The sequence below is a fragment of the Calidris pugnax genome, unplaced genomic scaffold (assembly GCF_001431845.1).
Source record: "Calidris pugnax isolate Ruff unplaced genomic scaffold, ASM143184v1 scaffold206, whole genome shotgun sequence".
Taxonomy (NCBI): domain Eukaryota; kingdom Metazoa; phylum Chordata; class Aves; order Charadriiformes; family Scolopacidae; genus Calidris; species Calidris pugnax.
The window spans coordinates 2147387-2167688 of record NW_015090957.1 but is presented as its reverse complement, the minus strand read 5'-3'; the positions used below and the strand labels follow the sequence as shown (position 1 = coordinate 2167688).

The 20302-nt window shown below is 45.3% G+C and overlaps 1 protein-coding gene across 1 annotated transcript in view; it reads right to left on the bottom strand.

Annotated features, from left to right (window-relative positions):
- The window catches only part of CACNG4 (calcium channel, voltage-dependent, gamma subunit 4), a 41966-nt gene extending 22685 nt beyond the window's left edge, over positions 1–19281 (bottom strand). Inside the window, exon 1 of the mRNA XM_014952241.1 lies at positions 18997–19281. Within this exon, the coding sequence (XP_014807727.1) occupies positions 18997–19219 (223 nt within the window). The 5' untranslated portion in view covers positions 19220–19281. The remainder of the gene's footprint in view (positions 1–18996) is intronic.
- Between the last annotated feature and the right edge of the window lie 1021 nt (positions 19282–20302).

The window sequence follows — 20302 nt, the reverse complement described above, 5'->3', positions numbered from 1 at the left end:
ATTTGGGGGGGGGGGGGAAATAGAGTTTCTGTTAATTTATTTTCCAGCTGAAAACCTGCCTTGGAGCTAGGGAAGCACTGTTTTCACTGTGTATAAATTTTGGTAGAAAAGCCTTACTTTGTGCCGAGCAGAAATGGCAGCGTGTGCAGTGGGACTTGGGATCAAATCTTTTAACTGCTCTGAGTCCCTGGTTCTCCTCTCTAGGATGGAGGCACGATGGCTTAGAAATAATTTGGGGATATATAGGTCAAAGAGCCCTATATTAGTGAAGCTGCCTAGTAATGGATGAAAAAGAGAGGCATAACCCTTCTGAGGTGGGGAGCTCTCTGTTTAAAAAGTGCTTGAATGTCCCCGAGGGCCAGAGAGACTCCAGGTATTTAATATGTTAACTTAACTTTTAATTAAGCAAGAGTCTCCCACACAGCCATGGTTTGGATTCTAGCTATGCTCTCTGAATGGCTTGGGTACTTTAAAAGCACTTGGTACAAAGAGGAGGGAGTGGAGGCTTTTTCTAAGCTTCACCGCAAATTTGCAAACGCTGCGCTCCAAAAAGGTGTATTTCTTTCTCCTCCTTCCCCTCCCTTTTCCCCCAGACCTCACATGACTTCAAGGCATCAAATGTTAATGAAAGTTTGCCAGGCTTCAAGGGCTGTGAAATGGAAGTTAAAACTCCATAGGATGGCTCTAAAAATACTCGGTCGTGTTGAAATATCAACCAGCTCCAGCAGCTCTCCTGCACACCGCTACCGACGCATCCAGGCTTTCTCTCCTAAATAAGCTCTTGAGAAAGTTTTCCTTGTGGCTACAGATCGCTCGTGCTCCACAGACTGGACTCACCAGGTTCTGTGCCAGCAAATACCTCCTGGGGAGAGAGGGTCTGTCACTTAACTCTAAGGGTCCTGTGAGGGAAGCGCCAGCATCCGAGGGGGGGTACACTGATGTTTGCCTGCTCTGCTGTGACACCATCCAGATGATTCCTAAATGTGATATCTGTCCCCCAGGATGAGAACACCCTGAAACACCAGCCCTGTGGGTTTGCAAAGTTGAGCCCTGATGGAAGCCTGCTTAGTGTCCAGCTCCTGAGCTCTGCTCTCAATGTCATTTATTGTCTAAGACACTGGGGTTTGTAGGCTGAGTTTCTACTTTTCAGGCATGGCAACACCTAAACCCCTCTGCAGATCTGCTCCTAAATGCTCTTGAATAGGAAAGCTGTACCATCATGGGACCTCAATGCTATTCTGCAACAGCTCCACGTACCTCAGGCAACCTTAGCTGGTGCGTCCTGCTACTCAGCACATACTCAATATGCCAGGTCTACCTTCATTGACTTCTGAGAGGCTCCAGCAGAGATACTGTCATCCCCTTGTGCTTTAAAGATGTTTTTTGTTGGATTCTTTTTTTCCCTAACAACGCTCTCATGAGTGGGAATCCAGGAGCTGGTTTTCCCACACCGCAGACTCCTTTTTCTTCTCCAAGAAGTGCTACATAACTTTCTCCCCGTGAAGCAAATGAGGAGCCTGAACACAATGATTTGGATCGTGACTACAAGCGCAATCTTGACTACGGTGTCTACCCCGTTCCCATCACAGGAGAAGCCACGGGAGGCTGTGACTCAGCTGCGGCTCTGAGTCACGCAGCACGATGCTCCCTGCTCCCGGGGGACAGCACTTCGCCGTTGGCCTTTGTTGACAACGAACTACAGCTCTCCTCGCTGGCTCAGACCTTAGTGAGACGCCTGGACCCTGAGCTCTGGCCATTCCCTGCTGCCCTGTGCCAGGAGAGGGACGAGGGACACCGGGAGCATGTCCCCAGCCCAGCCCACAGCCCCAGACCCAGGAGGGGTGTTGGGTTCAGGTGTGTGCAGGAAGTTCCCTGCTCCCCGGCACGGGCAGGCTGCCTGGCTGAGCTCCAGCCCCCTGTAAGGACATTGCGAGTCAGGCTCAAATTGCTATTCTTGAGCAAGTCACTAGAAATAATTCATGTACATGCAAGTTAAAATTCTGCTTAAAAATCACTCTCTGTCTTGGAAGCTTGAAACCTGGGAGATACACAATAGCAGATTCTGAATTTCATTTTATGAGGTTCTTTCCAGCTGTTACGGTAAGCTTAGATCCTCATCTCGCATTTCTTCACTTTAGGGATCTTTTCTCATGCAAAGTTCTCTGATTCTAGCACTGGCAGAACCAGTCCCACATGCAAGTGTTGTGAAGAATCTGCCCCTTTAACTGGACAAGTCTTGCACCAAAATCTGAAATACATTCTATTTCTCAAGTGAAAGTTCAAGTAGTAAACCTTCTTCTTTTAAGGATTTCAAAATAAATTTCCAGATACTGAATTAATTTATCTGACAGTACGAACCGAGGTTTTGGAAAGCTGGGAGGTGCAGGTTTGTGTCTGTTAACTGTGTGAACAAGAGTGAAAAAGGAAAATGCTTTTTCATCCATATGAGCTTCTCTAAATTGTATTCTATTCTTAGGAGAGTAAACATAATGTTAAAAAAAAAATAAATCTAATAATTTAAACCTTACAGGAAAAGAGGCAGCAGCTATGGGGACCTCTGAAATGATAAATGTACGAATTTATTTCACTGCCACTGCCAGGTTTTAAATTAGTTTTATTTTTCTTTTATTTCTTGCTGCTGACGGGTTAGGTTGCATTCCTATCCAGTTATAATGTTTACAGATAAGCAAATCTTGAAGGTCAAAAATTCTGTTCTTAGTTATTCTTGTAAAAGGTAATCTTCTTGTGTTGGTGACAATGCGGAGTGATCTCATGTCGCCATGGGTACCTGAATCATGCCTCTCCAACAGCAACATTCTCCACTCCTATCCCTTTCCCTTAAGTTCTTACACAGAAAAAAAAAAAAGATATCTACAAGAAAAAGCTTCATGCGTGATGCAGATGATGGACTGGAGGAAACAGTTTTGTTTAAGAAAGAGCACCCATGCACAGTTGGGGTGATGACCCTGTCTGTACTTGACTGCAACCAGTGAGAATTTTGCCACAAATGCTCCAAAATCCAGACTGAGCCCAACGTGTTATTAGTTCATTATAATGTCTATGTGTCAACATCAAAACTGCCAAATTTCAGGTAGGTAACTTTTTCCCCACGGCAGCCTTGACCAGGGGGATGCACAGCAAACTCGTTGCAGCTGTAATTTGTGTTCCTCCAGCACGAAGAAAGTGCAAAATTGCTGAAATCCAGATTACGGGGGAGAAGTGAGACCAGCATCTGCCCACAGCTGATCGTGGCAGGGAAGCACAGAAGCACGGTGAAATGAAGGTGGAAAAAAAAGAGACATCCTTAATTACGCCTTCCCATGTTTCTGCAGGTTCAGTTCAGTGCTCTAATACCCGCTGGATGTAGCTTTCCTTGACAGTTTTGTAACATCTAAAGGAACGAGAAGAAAATGAAGAGGAAGCAAAGTGTACAGGCCTTGATCGTGACAGGGCCCCAGCTCTTTGAACATTAGCTTTTCTCCCTGCTAGAGCATGGTAGTTTTTGGTCTCTGCTAAATGGCACTTTGAGTCAATGTGGATGGATAATGTACATAAAAGACCCGGAGCAACAGTTTCTAGTAGCTGCCAGCATGGTTGTGGATCAAGACTTCTGCCGCCTTCTTTATCGATGGGATGGACTGAAGTCTAAATTTGGGTCCTTGTGCTGTGTGTGAAAGTCGGTACGCAATCTTATTGTAAGGGGAAAAAAACCCACACAACAATAGAGAAAAAAAAAAGAGTACTTTCCAGGAAGGAGGATCAAGCAGTGCAAACTGCACTTTTTTCTTGCTAGCAGGATTTCCTTTTTACTAAAAAAATTTCTGAGTTCAGTAGTATGCAGCGGCCAGGTAAACCCGAGACCTCATCTGGAAGGTTTGGACCTGTAGTTCCAACATAGGGACAATACAGCGGAAACCAGATAAACCAGCTTGTACACGCCACCTTGCTATGAATTAGGACTGTCCTTACATTTTGCTGCTGTACAATTGATTTTCAGAATAAGAGCCTTTCTCTCACATGGTCAGGGGGCTTAATTCAATCCTGGAATAAATGGGCAGCTAACAATGGGCTGAACTCTGCTTGGATGTTGCTCTAGTTAATTAAGAAGAGTAGCATCAGGGCTAAATTTGGCAAGGACTGTTTAAGTGACTGCCTTCAGAGACAGGGAAGAAAAACCCTTGCTTAACTCACTGCATCCAGCCCTTCAAATGCAAATTAACCTGTCAACATCTGCATGCAGCCACACAGGACAGCTGCAAAAAGGAGCTCCCAGCACCCAAAAGAAGGGCTGGAAATGTTTAGTTCTAAACAGCTATTTTCTAAAATAATTTCTAGTAAATAAGAATACATTTAAAGTCGTAAACTGAGCATCTGCTACATGAAACAAATGGAGGACAGCATGTGAAAAGAAACATATGTCAAGTATGCACTTCAGATGCATTGACTACTTGCCTCCAAAACAGAGTGAATTTAAACATATTTGCAGCAAACACAGAGAAAAAAATTGCCTTTGCAACCCAAAGAGAGCCTCAAATAACAACGCAATTTAAGCTTGACCATACCTTGCCTTTCCAGTGGTGGAAGAGAGCAGTTCAGTGTATTTTGGCTGCTGTCTGGCTCCCGTTACAGAGGCCCACGGTGGGAATGCCAAGCCCGGACCGCTTTTGTTTGGAGCAAACAACGTCCCTTTACCCATACGTTTAAAAACTGAGCAAACCAAATCACTGCTGGAGCCAAATTGTACCAGATTCAGCTCATAGGAGGGCAGACAGGAAAATACGCCTGTGCTTTTTATAAAGCATCTTACATGCCAGCAGAAGAGAGGGCGACATCCTTGCTGGGACTGATTCGGCGATGTGCACAGAGGGACCCGCGCTCCCTTGCTGGAAGGGGATTGCTCCTGCCTCAATCTCTTCCTCCAATACCCTGCAACTCTGGGAAATCCCATTTCAGTATTTTGTTGAGCCCATTATCCTCAGACAAAATCTTTACTGACTTAAATTAAGCTCTTACTTGCAAAACAAGTACGGGTAAGGCCCCCCTCAGCAGGCAAGAGGAAAGGTTGGATTTCAGCCCTGAAGAGAGGAACTCTTCCTTACAAAGCAGCATGCAGGAATATTTAGCTCTTGCTTTCAGCGTAACCGGGCACAGGACAAGCTCTGGTGTCTATCTGTTTGGTCAGTGGAAGAGTCTCCCTACCACACTGGAGCTGCTGTGCTGTCTGTCCATCTGCCCAGGCTTTGCCAGGTTTTTGGACCCGTGGGTGCAGCTGTCTCCTGTGGTACCCTTAGGAGAGAGAAAAACCAGGACGGGAACAAGCCACCAGCAGCTTCCGTAGAAATCATTTGGCTATGATAATGCGGTATAATTAAACAGGACTACAAAATCCCACATTTATGAAAACCCATGGCTTGTGCCAACACTTTCACCACTCAGCTGTGGCTTTTTAGCCTGAATCAGGGCTGATGAAATAGTAAAGATCTTTGACTCAGCCGACAGTGTCAGGCTTCGTTCCATTCACCTCAGTGGACCATAGCATCTTACTGACACAAAATGAGAAGACAAAGGAGAAAAGCCTCTGGAAAATCCAGAAACCTGCCAGACACTACTGCAGTTTCCAGGGGGAACCTCAGAAAGGAGATGTTGCTTCCTGCCCCTTTGCAGCACCTTCACCTCTTTGCTTGGGTTTTTCTTCAATATTTTTTCCCCTCCTGATCCTGGGAACTACAATTACGGGAGCGAAGAGCCCCCGTTGTACCAGCGGTGAACTGACACGGCCAGAGCCGGGGCTTTAATCCCCTGGGCGTGCAGAGCAGCACAGTGTGCTCCTGAGTGTGTGTCCACCATGGCAACAGCCGTGGTGCGCCAACAATCCGATTTCCACGGTGCCCCTGGGCCTTGTCTTGACATCTTCATTGTTCCACAGCAAAATAAATAAATAAAAATGCAAGGGTAGTGTAAAGGCAGTGCAAAATATGGAACGCTACAGAACAGGGTTATCTAACGGTTAATTTTAAAAGGAACATATCATTAAAAACGTATGAAGGTGGCTACATATTGATGCTGTATAAATATTTAAAGTGATGCCTCTTGTAAGGGCAGAGTTCCAAGCTACACCTAAAATAAGGTGTGCGAAGGAAAATTAAAAGAATATTTCACCATTTGAACTTGTTTAATCCGACTTTGAAAGGCTTTTTCAGCCCAGCTACTAAACATTATTATGGCAAAGGATATCAGACAAAACTCATTTTTGGTGTAATTCCACCAAAGTCAGCAGAGTTAAACTGAAGATGATTTTTCTGGCCTTTTAAATAGAGTGTAATTTTCTCCATGGGTAGTTATTAAATGCTATTGAGAGAGATTGCTGCGGAAAGCCTTTGGAAAGGCTTTCTGGAGAGGTCACTTTGTCCCATGTGAATAACACCAGTGAAAAACCAGAAGGTTTGTAGTTTTTACAACTTGAAGAGTCCCTGGGGGCTCCAACTACATCACACATCACTGCCTGACCCAAAGCTAAGAGCACATATCTATTCTGAGTTGAGATATCCTAGCTTGACATCCACTCCTACGTTACAAGAATTCTGCCCGTAGAAATTGCTTAAAATATTGGAGGGGGCATTGCAAAGGATATCCATGTGGACACTTGGTCCCATCTCCGTCAGTGAGGACATATTCCCTAAGTACACTTTCTGAGGCTTGACTGCTCTATGTTGACATTTTGGGGCTGGTTAGGGTTTGTAGCCCTTTCACCAGCTGTTCTAGACACTTGCTGAGAAGGGCATGCCCTATTTTGGACTCTGGTTCCTGTAGCCTTCTCTGCACATGCACCCAATTTGAAGGGTGCAAAATGCCCAACTGAGCACCTACTTCATGTCCTCAAGACATGACAGACATCTTCAGGCTGAACAACTCCTAGCCTGAAAAATTCCCATTTTCTTTTGGCATTGGCAAGCTTAGTGTCTGGGAAGGCAGCATTGCTGTCAGCAGCTCTCAGCAGGCACCTCAAGGACCTGGATCTCAAGCGGATAGATGGCATTGCCCCTCGCGTGGAGCCAGGTACCCAAATTGCATATATGGGCAGGAACCAAGAGGTAGCACAGCATTAATTTGATTTATTTAATTTATTAATTATTATTAATTAAGAATTATTTAACCATTTTATAAAAATGGGAACACATGAGACTTCATAATTTATAGATGTATTAACTTCCCACTGGTGAAATGAAAATGAAAAATAGTATCTCTAAACAAAACTGTGAAGCTCTGTCCCTTGAGATAGTTAAAAATTAAACGGGCAAAGCAGATACCAGAGGATCTATTATTACCCTTATAGCACTTTGGGCTAGATCCTAGGTATTTTCTCTCTCTGAGCTACAACGCTGAGCTCCAAGAAAGGATTTGTCTGTGCAATACAGTGAAGCTCAGCAATAATTACCCATTGTGCTATGTGATGAGCCATCCTTTTGGTTCTTCAGTAACCCGTGCACCTGGACTTTAACTAAAACCAAATAATATGCACAGAAAACATTTTTATGTAAGAGGAGGTGAACATCACTAAAAATCAGAGAGCCTTTGTATGGCATGCCAAACTGCTGAAGCGAAAAAATGTCTTCAGTGAAAGGGCTCAGATGTGAGCATGTTTCAGTGCACAGCTCCAGGAAAAACTCTGATAATAAATGTGAGCTTGTTATCGTTGCTTTTCAGTGGGAAGTAAAGCCGGAAGCAGGGTCGTGCTGGCTAATTGAAGCTTACATTTTCATTCAAGCACTGCATTTTAATTATAAACTGGTGACACAAGTGTCACTTAGTTCTTACTCTGTTTTAAGTGTGCATATGTATAAAAAATATTTTCAGTTATTAATTTATTCCTGTGATCATATTCATTATCCTACATTATGTCTACCAGGCACGTGTCTAATGACATGTTTGATACACGCTAATTCTTATGCCTCTTTTAATACAGGGCTTACACACACATTTTAGGCTGAACATGGTGCCAGTTGGCCACCAAAACAGGTGCACATTAATTCTATAAAATCAGCATTAGGAACTGCCTACCCATATTCTGGCCAGCTGCAACCACTGGCTCAGCCCTCCCGGGGATGGATGAAAAAGGGATAACCTGTGGGAGTAGCTGCACCCAGCGCCTGGAGATGCTGCCGGCGAGGTTCCTGGCTGCCCAGGTCTGGCCCTGATCCCAAACCACTTGCCCTTCCATCAGGTTCTGCGTCTGAGCGCTCCTCCGGCCCTGCGAAGTCGGGCGCGTTGGCTCTTCGTGCGGCCAAAGCCCTGGGTAAGAGTTACAATTCAGGTGGAAAATTTCTGGCCTGTTTTTCCTGCTCTATGGGGTTTTGCTGCTGTGTCCAAAGACCGGCTCCAGCTAGAATGCTGCCATTTACATACAGAAATTAAAATAAAATGAGGAAAAATGTCACTGGGAATTGGCCTCCGAGAGACACAAAGTCATTAAAAATCAGACCAGGAGTACAAGTAAAAATAAGGGGAATATCCCTACAAAGCAAGTTACGAGGGTAAACCTCTTTCAAAGACATGGGATGGAATGGGATAACTATGTTTTCTCCTCTTAATTTGATACAAAACTATAAGGAGGGTTCTACCGTAGCAGGACATTGCAAATGAATTGTTCAAATAGCTATAATTAGAAGTGATACTGTGAATACTAGCATCGTTCCTAATACTACACGTTTCATTTCTGTCTTGCATCTTTAAGGATCCTAAAGCATCTCCAAAGCTGTTTGCATTTACCAGCGCCGAAGGCAAGGACAAGAGTACAGCAAAACAGGCAGAGCAAACGAGAAACGCCTACCAACCTCTGAAGCAAACCTTCAGTCTGCTGAGGAGAACCACAGGATGTTTAACCTCATGATTAGCAGATAGTGTCATAGTCTTGGATAAGTATTTTTGGCAACACCTAAGTAACCTAAAAAATGCAACCCTGTTGACTCCCAATGCAACGTTAAGCTTCAACGACAAACCTTCACTGGAAATACAGTTAGAGTTCATAAGCTACAGTCTTTGAAAAGACTACTCATCGGCTCGGAGCATCTTTTGTCGACAGACAAAAATGTGTTTTCACAGTGGGCAGAGCAGGGGGGACGTGGACCAGCTCTGATCCAAACGCTGGGGGGGCAGGCCCCAGCAGCACGAAGCCTGAGCCAAGAAACTCAGCCTCTTGCCAGGTTCGTTGGCTGGGGTTCAGCACACGCATAAACGTAGAGGGGCTTTTGGATGGGGGCTGTCTGCATCCCACCGCTCCGTCTGGAAGACATCGGTCTGCACAGAGCACACTGGTGAGCCCAAAATTGCTGTAGTGGCAAATAATGGACGCTCTGCTGGCAGGAGGGTGAGGACAAGCACCCAACCAGTTAGGCTTAGAAACTCCAGTTTTAAGAAGCCGTTTCCAAACTCTTACTTAGCTCCCTGATTTATTACCTGGTATTTTATCATGCCTACGATAGCCCTGCTTGATACTGACGCTTTCCAGCAGTTCTCCTAATAAAAGCCAATTGGAATCATTAATAATGTTGCTGAGATCTGATTGTACAGAGTAACCTGCTGTCGGCCGGGCGTATGTCAGGGGACATATATATAAGATACACATATACATATAACCACGGGAGGTTAAATCTGGGAGGAAATGGATTAAGAGTCTGGGGATGCCTCTGCAACCTGCACTGGAAACCAAGTTCTTGAAGCTTTGGTAGTTCACAGTTGCCAAAAAATAACCTCCCCACCACCAGCAGAGGCATATCTGGAGAATAACAATCTATTTTGGGCTATTTACTCCACTGACTCAAGTAACAGCTCTGTTCAGTGACTCTGAGGGCTTCAAACCTGTTCATGATCCATGTGGATAAAAATGTGATGTGACATAATGCAACTTGCTGTTTCATCAGCTTGCTAAAAACATACTAACACACAAAGAAACCAACTCTAGCCAATTTTGCCTTAAAATGTATGCAAGCATGTATAGGAGCATTGCTATGGTTTACCTGAGTTTACCCGGACAAAGCTGATTAAAGCCCACTATTGCCACTAGTGAGTCATGTACAGAGGAATATTACTAACTTTCATATTCGGTTCCCTTTGAAAACTCAGTCGAAACAGTCACAAGGTCTTCCAGTGTTAAGAGTTTGCTACTTCATTCGCCTGCGGGCAGCTGAACGCTGCGGGGCTGAGCTTTAAAAAAGCCCAACAGCACAGCAACCCTTACAACAAAATTATCCATTGTCTTGCTAACACTCACTCAGCGAGCCATGAGAGAGGTGTGCACATCTCTAAGATAGGTATATGCTATAAGCTGTGTTTTAGATTTGATTATATTTAACCAACGTACCTCTGGCAAGCTCCTATTTCAAGTCATAATTGCCACATGTCATGGTTCCTTTTTAACGCCTTGCAGCCACAATAGACAAACTATGCCTCTGGGATGCAAGTAAGACACAATAACAATCGTAATGTTATTGAGTGCCATATATTTGGACAGGAGAAAATATTCGGTCATCCATATTCTACACAAAATTGCATTATTTAAAATGTATAAATGGGAGAACACTGATCTTAAATCTCCAGTAGAGAATTGGCAGTGACTTAAAAATGGTTATTAACTAAATCTGAAAAAGCCCTGGCAGCTAAATGAGGGTGGTAATTCCTCACTGAACTGGGTACCTCTCCCACTCAAACAGGGGGTGCTTGTTGCTTCTGAATATCTTTGAAATATTTGGCATTATCAAGCTAACAGCACTGGCTAAGTGAGAAGCATTCAAAGGGCATAACTAAGTGGCACAATTCCAAAACAGCAATTAAAAGGCGGAATGCTTGAAAAAGAACAATAAAAGAGGTTAATTCATATCAGGGTCTGGCAATCTGCACAGGAAATACTGTAATTCCATAACGCACTCTCCCTTCATCTGTCTCTCTGAATCATGACTGCATGTTTATAATCTAGCATTCCTTCACATAAAACACTTGACAAAATATTCCCCAATTTTATTGAAGAAGAATTTACAGTGCTATTTGTAATGTAAGCAGGAGCCCGGACAAACACAAAGGAAACATGTAAGTAAACAGGTAGAGAAAAGAGAACCCAAACCTCATACCTTTTGACAAATATATGATTATATATTTTTCTTTGTCAGGAGGACACAGAGAGGCTCAGGAGTTAAGAAGAGAAATTAAAAATCCTCAATTTCTACCTGGGGCAATTTCTGCCAGTTTTCTAAAAAAAGACTCTTGCACCATCATTGAAAAGCTAATTTAGAAGGCACCTTTTTAGCAGAAGGAAAGTTGTAACATTTCAGCAAAGAGAGAATGCGAACAAAGATGTTCAGATGACAGGATGCCACGAGAAAGAGGGGCTGGACTATCTGCCAGGCTAAATCAAGAGCTGCTTCAACGCTTCTGCTGCATCTGACCCACAGCATGCAACAACTGGCAAAAATGCCCCCAGCTTTGAAGGGAAATCTAGCTACAGTCTGCCTAGGCTGGGCCATCCATCCTGCAGGCAGCTTGCCCTGGGGCTTGCTATTTTGAGAGATTAGAGAGGCCACGTATCATTAATATTAAAATAAATCCCAATATAGAGAAAGTAACCATCTCAGATGTTGCTGTGGTCCCCAACACCTCTGTGTGCCCCTCAAAATAGTCAAAACAACCACTCTGCAAGAAAAAAATACAAGCTGAGGCCCAGGAAAGATCCACCTTCCGCTCTGAAATTTTGAAGGTAAAAAGAACTGAGGTACTTTGGGAGTGGAAACAAATAACTAAAGGAACCAACTATATGGGAATAGAAGAGTTCAAAATATATTGTAATTTAACTGATCAAAATATGCTGAAAAAGTGAGAGTCTTTAGGACAAGGAAGAAAACAGCGAGAAGCCCTGCACAGCACTGGAGCTGTCTACTGAGAGCATCCTTTTGTTCTGAAGTCAGAAATGTGTATCAGCCTCTCAGACATATGGGCAGTTGTGCATTTATCCTGTTTATTTTACTACTCCTGTGCATCCTGCCTTGCCATCTGTTGGTAAGAATTTGGATGCTGAACCATAAGTCTGCGACATAATAAATACCAGTAAACAGAAACCTAAAATGAAGATAAGCAGAAAGTAATGTTTGGAAGCAGGACCAGTTTTTCAGTTCGATAGTATGATTTATTTCCTGAGATGAGTCTTGGCTCAGTAAAGAGGGACCAGCAAGAAAAGGTCCAGTTGAAGGGACAGATCTACGATCCCTTCTCTTATATTGGCTTCATACTGGCATAATTCCACCGCCTTCCTAGAAAGCAGTTAAATTTACGTAGGTGGAGAATCAAACTTAATCCCGTCCCTCAAGGAAGACGTGCTTAAACACAAAATATTGCATGTATAAAACATAAGTTGCAAGTAAAATGCTTCAAACCCAGTTAAAGCAGTACTCATACACCTTCTTTGAGCTGGGCAGCCCTATTGCTGTGTCCCAGTTTCTCCACATCTTCTTTCCCTTTTATTATTAGTATGAGGGGAAAGTGGGTGGGAAGGAAGCACAGTTATTCCTCCTAGTCAGGGTCAGGAATATAAATAACTGGCCCCAAATCTAGCAGGAAACCCAGCAAAGCCCAGACCCACAAGCCCATCCATCTTCCTCCTCCTCCCTCTCCATTTCCAGGAACGACTGACACCCAAACCACACAGACACCAACTGGCTCTGGGTGCTGAGAGGTATTAATAACAGACTTCAAATTACACTCAGTACCTAAGTACTCCTACTGCCTCAAAAGAATTTTAAAAAGGAGCTAAAAGCACTAGCCTCTCCTCCTAACAGATTTTCTTCTTTTTTCTGTTTCTGTAAAGATACACATGGCTACAGCATGGAGGTATCAGATATACACCCCTTCTCCCCAAGATTTTTAAGGAGGTTTTATGTGTTTTGCACTTGGCAAGACTCTGACCAAAGCTGCAGGTTGGACAGCACAATCTGGGCAGAAGTGACACAGATTGACCCAGCGAATGGGACAGGATCCTCTGGAGAAATAATCCCTGTGTTGAAATTTTACAGGAACAAAAAGTACATTGCCATATTTGCCTGTTTCTCCAGTTTGCACTGGCGAGGGTTAGTAGAGCTGCCAGAAGGCAGGGCAAACCCTGACGAGTTGTAACGGCTAGGAGCTCCTGCCAGTATCTAAAAAGAGTAATAAAAGCCCATTGCAAAGGGTCAGTTAAAGGTAATGGCAGCTGGAAGAAGCCCAAAGACTACATTACATTACATTGCAAAGGTTCCCATGAACCCCAACATGACTTACCGTGCCTCTGACAGATACTACCGCAAATGCCATCTGTCAACCACCTACGAGATGCAGTATAATTATATACAGAATAAAAAAGCAACTATAGCACAACACAGCCACAGGTATCCTATTTGTATCACCCAATGCAGCCTTGACTCTTTTCACAAAATATTTCTGAAACCTAGGTAAGATTAATATTATCCACATTACATCTTGTAGCGATGAAGAAGCTTTACAGCTGGATTACAAATGTGCTTTCGTTGGTTTACAGCCTTCAGGGAGGATTGCTAATGCACAGAAAGTCTTTGGGTTCCAAGTTCTGCATTGGGATATCTGACATGCTGAGAGCCACGGAGAAAATACTAAAACCCTCATGTAGCCTGATACCTCCCTACTGGCTATAGAGTAGATCGAGTTCAAGAAAGCAAATTAATTCATTAAAGCAATATATATTCAGTCAATTAGCTTCAGATGCCCGTTTCATAGAGCATCTCGGGAAGAATGGATGTTTTGTTACATCAGTGCAGTCATTTGAGAGCCTCTGTTACAAATGGTCAAAGAGGTGCATTTAAGAGACCTGTGCTTTTTTTTTAATTTGAGAAGGTAATGCCTTAACCCGTCTTCTGCTGACAGTTCCTCCAGCACAAAATTTCCTGGTATTTTAAAATACGTTGTACTATGGAAAATATTTTGAAGAGACTGAACTCTGCATCCCTAAAGATTGCTTCAAATTCAGAGACTCTCTCTAGCAAATGGAATGCTCTTGAAAAAATTTAACTTAAAAAGGCTGTCAAAAATCACTCCATCAATTGCTGACAAAACTGCACTGCTTCAAACACTGTTGCAGAGATGACGCTGGAGCTCTAAGAATTGCTCTTAAAAACACAGGCACCTTCTCAACAGCACGTGTTTTATCAAGGGAAGGGAGATGGTATGAGCAGGATGTATGGAAAGAAAGAATGGGCTGAATCTCAGAAAAGTCCTTCTCTAATGTGTTTACTTTGGTTTTGAAAGATTCGTGGATGGCAGTTCACTCTTCAGGATCTAGAATGCACACACAAAATACATATACATAGTGAAAGAAATAGGACATGGGATACACAGAATAAAGTTTTCATATTGGAGACACCCATTTGTGTATTCTCCACGTGCAGCCAACTTCTTTCATAGTGTGAACGTAGGCCCATATGCCTGTAAAAACTGAGAAGGCCAACTGTCTCTTAACGTACCTGTGGAGATAACCTCCAAGGCAGGTCACGTCTGATAGTAAAGTGATAGAACATTTGTGCTTCGACAAATGAAACTTTGACAATAGCATTTGACTATAAAGTCCGCATTGTATTTAGTTCATTACAAGCAGTGGTGGTGCTAGGACCTCATAGCATTGCTTTGAGAATACTAAAGAATATTCATTCTTTTTGGATGAGCCATGAATTTGCAGTTTTGATGGATGGCAGCCTTCCTTTATTTGCCTGCCTCAAACATTTGTATAAGCATTTTTATTTTGTTTTCAAGAGTATCCATGGAAGCAGCGCATGCGCGTGCTGCAGTTCCCATGTTTGTGCGCATTCATCCAAGCCGGAAGGCTTGCAAATAATTGTGCAAATGTGCATTTGTGCAAGTTTTCAAGTCACAAATAATTTACTCAGTCCTTCCTCCCCATTATAAATGTTCCAGCCACCCAGTCAGGAAGGACACATGGTTCCATGTGAATTAAATAACCAATGGCACCACTCGAAAAGTAAATGGCAAACAGGGAATACTGAAAGCAGTAGACACAATGGGTTCAAAGACATTCATATGCTGAAGTGTTTAATAAAATACTCTTTGAATAAATTTAAATTACAAGTGCATTACTTGATTTCATATCTTGATGTCACAGGGCCTGTAGAGCTCTCTATTGTGAGCCGCTCTATTAACTTCAGCATGATTGTTCACCAAGATAAGCAGTTTCAGTGGATGAAGTGGTGTTTTTAAAATCTTTTTTCTTTTCTAGTCAATTTTTTTATAGCACATCCTCCTTGTGACTAAGAGTGCAACGCTTACATCGTTGTGCTGCACGTTTACCATCGGAATCATAGAGGCTGCTGGAAAATTGTGGTGGTTTAATCTCTCTTTCTCAGGTTAGCTTGAGACGAAAGGACAAGACACAGCATTTGCTGTGTTTGCAAGACTCTGGTCTGCACCATCTTGAGAGGGCCCCACAGCTTGTGACAACTGCTGCAGCTTGGGTGTAGGGACGGGACATAACAGCAGTCCCTTGAAATGGGGCTGATTTGCTCTAATTATTAATCTGTGGGTTGGGGCACAGATTGCAAGCATGGCCAGGATGGCTGCACGGGGGCGTCATTGGAAACTTCTTACTCCAGTGATAGTTGAACTTCAGCTGTCAAAACTGCAGTTATCGTAGATGCTGTGGCCCTGGAAAACCGAAAAAAGAGCTTTGCCAGGGAGCCCCTGGGCCATTTTACTGCAGAGCCTCAGTCGAAGAGCTTCCACTTCTGCTGTATGCACATTCATACAGAGAATTATTTTAAACCGTTTCCTACCTAAGGCAATTACCTCAGATATAAGTTTTAAAAATCCACGCAGAAATACTGCTATTGTTTAAAATCCACTCAATGAGCCTCCTACCTCCACCTTTGACAAACACACTAAAAGAACCGAATAGGGATTACACAGGCAAGGGTTTGACTGATGTATCATTAACACTACTTCTGGAGTGACTAAGCTCCGTAGTAGTATCGACTACTAGTACTGAAACATGATTTCATCCCCAAGACAACTGCAGCTCCAAACAAAGATAATATGCTGGCTCCCTAAACTGTGTCTCTCCAGTTACCGTTATGACGCTAATTTGTTGTAAAATGTTGTCCTGAAGAAGAAAAACAGGAAAACATTGAGGAACATCCAGTAATCTGGTTAGAAGCCCATTCTTTTCCATTCTGTTTCGACAATTTTGTTTGAAATCTTGGAACTGGGGATACTGAACAGGTGACTGTTCAAAATCCAGCATACAGGTTGTTTTATGGATAGAGTCGAGAAACATTTTAATGTAAAATTTCAACTGACCTGAAATTTACTCTGCAAAATGTTTTATTCATGTCAAAAGTAATTTAAGAGGCTGTTGAAGGCATTTTCAGCTTTTGCACATTTGTGTCTGAGATTTGTCCTTTTGAGAGAAGAGAGAAATGGTGCTTAAGACCATTAAAATAAATGAAGTAGTCTTTTGTAATTATTAGTCCAAAACATAAAAAGTTATAAAAATGGGTTTGAGCCAGAACATTTAATCACATACGAAAATCTATAACTGAAATTATTTTCCTGCTGTGTATCTCCTCAGATCTGCAACTATTGTGTTGATTTTACCGAAAGACCCATCCACTCCGAATGAGTGATGCTCTGAAACAATCAAGGGGGTGTTGTTTTAAATCAGCTTCTAGAAATGGTTTTATTATTTTATGAAACAAAGGAACCTTTCCATGTTGAAATCAGTCCCATGATATGGTTTAAAACATGAATAATTTAATGTATCTATAGATTTTATCTTACAAAGACAGAACATACTTAAAATGTAGGAGAGAATGTAGTCTCTGTTCCTCAGATCTGTGAACAGATGACAGTTTTCTCAATTGGTCCATTCTTAGCACATATTTGACAACTTTAAATTTTGTAACTTTGTAATTTCATTATGAGCATTGGAATTTTGAGCAGAACAGCTCAATTGCCGTTGGACAGATGGGTCACATGAAATGCTTTTCAGTCCCCTGAACTGGTGGGGATTCAAGGTTGCCTTGCACGCAGCTGCGGGGTGCAATTCTTCAGCAAATACCTTAGAAACAAAATGTGCTCAGGAAAGCACAGGCTGGAGATCACCGGGCACGGCTGGCAGCGCTGCCCACTGCTCACCACTTCACTGACTTCTTCTTTTTAAACAAAGTTCTTACTTAAGCTCAGTTTAAATCAAGGGAAAAATTCCACCCATTTCAGTCAAAGCTAGGCGTCACTTCTATGAATGAAATTCCTGGAAGACCATAGAGAAATCCTGATGTCAGGAAACGCAGGGATTTCTCCCAGGGACGACAGGCCCAGTCTAGCAGGGCAAGCTCAGCAACTCCCGCAAGATGCAAACTTATTTTCCATGGAAAACAGCAACTGAAGACACCACAAGCTCAGCAAAGATCACAAGATTCGGTTCAAGTGAAGGATGCTCAGCATCTCTCAAGCAAACTCAGGAGCTCTTAGATGCAAGCCCTCCTTTTCCAGGTGTCATAAAAGCCCATACCGAGAGTTAGATTTCCTTCAGGAGTAATAAAGCCAAGCATTATTATTACCAGTAAACCTTCCCCTCCCAGTAATTCTTTCTCTCCTTATTGTCTAAAAATATTTTCTTGTCCTACAGCTATTCTATGTACGCATACTATAACTAGGTAGCAAATCTGGTATTTTAAGAGAAAAATGATGTTACACTGTAGCCTTAAATTGTTAGGAGAAGGTAAAGATGAGAACAGACGTGGGGATGAGGTGCTTTTATCATGCCACAGCCTTTCCTGGGGAGAAAAAACCCTCCGAACACAGCTGCTAGACTCTGAACTGTATCTGGGCTTGTCTGGGCAGAGGTGTCTGTCAGTTACAATAAACCAGGAAACGAGGTTTGTAAAGTCCATGTGTGCTAAGTTGGGTGGATGGCATTAGGTGCACCGAAGCCGATATGCCAAGTGCATTACCGGGGGGAGAAAGACTCCAGCGTACCCCCGTGAGCCACAAAGCAGCTCAGCAAAAGTCAACCGCTATCCCCTACGCTCTCCCTTCTACCCAGCATCGCTGAGGCTCTGTGAGCACAGGGTGGGGATGGACCCGCAGGTGAGGGGCTTCAGAGCCCCCCCAGCCCTGGTCCCTGCTGCCAGCACCCACCCGTGGTGTGTGTCCCCTTCCTGGGGACCTGCTGATTTCCCACGGCCGGAGCCTCCCGCACTCCCGTGACAGATGTTGTTTCCCATCTGGGCTTTCGCTCTGCGATGCCAAATCCTCTAAACATCCATGTGTTCCTTTGTCCCGGCAGTCACCCGCCGCGCCTCCTCCACAACTCCATTTTCAGAGGGGAACCCGCACGTTCAGCCTCTTTGGGAGAGGGGGTGTCCTGCCACCCCTCCCGGCCACCAGCACACCTATCTTTTTGTTTGTTAACGTTATTCAGCCCAACCCTTGGGCTGTGTTAAGTAACCCCGAGCACACACCGAAGCACTTGAGCAGCAGCAACAACACCTTCAATCAGGTTCCCGGTGTCTCTGTCTAAGGGCAGACGGGGGGGAACTCGGGTTTCGGCTGTCCTGCCCGGGAGCTGCGGCCGAGCCCCAAAGCCCCTGAGGCCAAAGCCCCGGGGGCCCCCCAGCCCTCGAGGCCGGTAGCCTCAGATGGGCCCTGAAAAGCCCCGAACCCGCCAGGAGCCCCCTAAAGCCCTGGAGCCCCGGAGGTGCCGGGGGCCGCGGGGTGAGGTTGCCCCCCTGGGCAGAGCTCCCCCGGGCAGCGCTCCGCATCCCGCCGCCCGGTTCCCATGGCAATCCCGGAGATGCCGGTTGCCACGGTAACGCCATCCTCCTCCTCGGCCGTGTCCGAGGCAGCGGCGCGGCTCCGGTCGGGCTCTTGCCCGGCGGCTCCGGGGCGCGCAGCCGGTTTCCCCCGGGAAGTTGCTCCCCCCCTCCCCGTTCCCGGTACCTTCGAGGCAGCAGATCCTCCAGAGCCCCGAATGCGTGAGGTCGCCCCGCGCCCGCCGCGGCGGCCCCTGCGTCTCGTCCGTGGTGATGTTGGTGCCGTTGCAGATGTGGGCGCTGGAGTAGAGCCAGTAGTCGGTGCCGATGGCGATGGCCATGAGGCTGAAGGCGGCGAAGGCGCCCACCGTGGTCAGCAGCATCTGGACGCCACGGTCACACCACACCATGGTGCTTCATAGTCCCCGCACGGGCGCGGGGGGCCGCACGACACCGCCCGGCAGCCGCCGCCCCGCGCCCCCGCCGCACCGCCCCGGCCGGGAGGGAGGAGCGGACCCCGGGGGGGATACGGGGGGACGGGACACGGAGCCGGGCGACCCCCGAGGGGCTGCCGGGGGGATGGCGTTGTCCGTGTGCTCCCGGCCGGCGGCGGGAGGGGCGATGGCCGCGTCCGAAGCGGCGGGTCCCGCGGGGGAGGATGGAGGCGTGAACGGGGCCCGGGCGGAACCGGTGGGAAGGTGGGGAAGGTGTCGCCCACCCGGGGGGTGCAGAGCTCCGCACCGTCACTCCTGTCTCCGGGGTGGGTGACACACGCCTTCCTCCTCCGTTCCTGGAAATCACACCAGGAATGGTGCCAAACCCAGCGGGGACAAAGTCCTGCGACCCCAAGGGTTGCCCAAGGGTCGGGGACATGGGGGTTTGGCCGTGATTTCCTCCTGCAGCTCACCCTGCCATTCGTTACCAAGGAGGGTGTAGGCAAGTGTGTTTCGGTTGCTGGTTTTCTCCTGCTGGGAAGGGGATGGAGTGAATCCAGCACTTAACAATATTTTCCTTTGGAAAACCAAGGGGAGAAATATCTACACCATTTTTTATTGTGTTACCCTGGCTTCCACCCCTGACTCCCATCACTGCGAGTTGACAAGTCGGTCCTGCCTTCCCCCCATCTGAGTGACAAGCCGGATGAATGGGAAGCCTTCCTGATCAGCTAATGCATCTGTGTGGAGGGGACGTGGCAGCACACCAGCTCTATGTATATGAATTAGGGAGTGGGAGGACAAGAGCTACAAACCTCGAGAAGCGCAGCGCCTTCCCGAGCGGTGCGTGGACGGCTGCAGGTGCCGGTGTGACTCCACGGCTCGGCATACCAATGCAGGGAGGCTCCTCAGCTGCTCATCCTTTTCATGGAAACTGGGGAAGCAAAAAGCAAGAACAGATTAAAAGCTGGTCTTTATTTCACAGAGACCTTGGCAAATTGCTCAGACTGAAGCCTTTAAACGTAGAAGAGCTCCAAAGTTAGATGCTTGCCTTAAGCA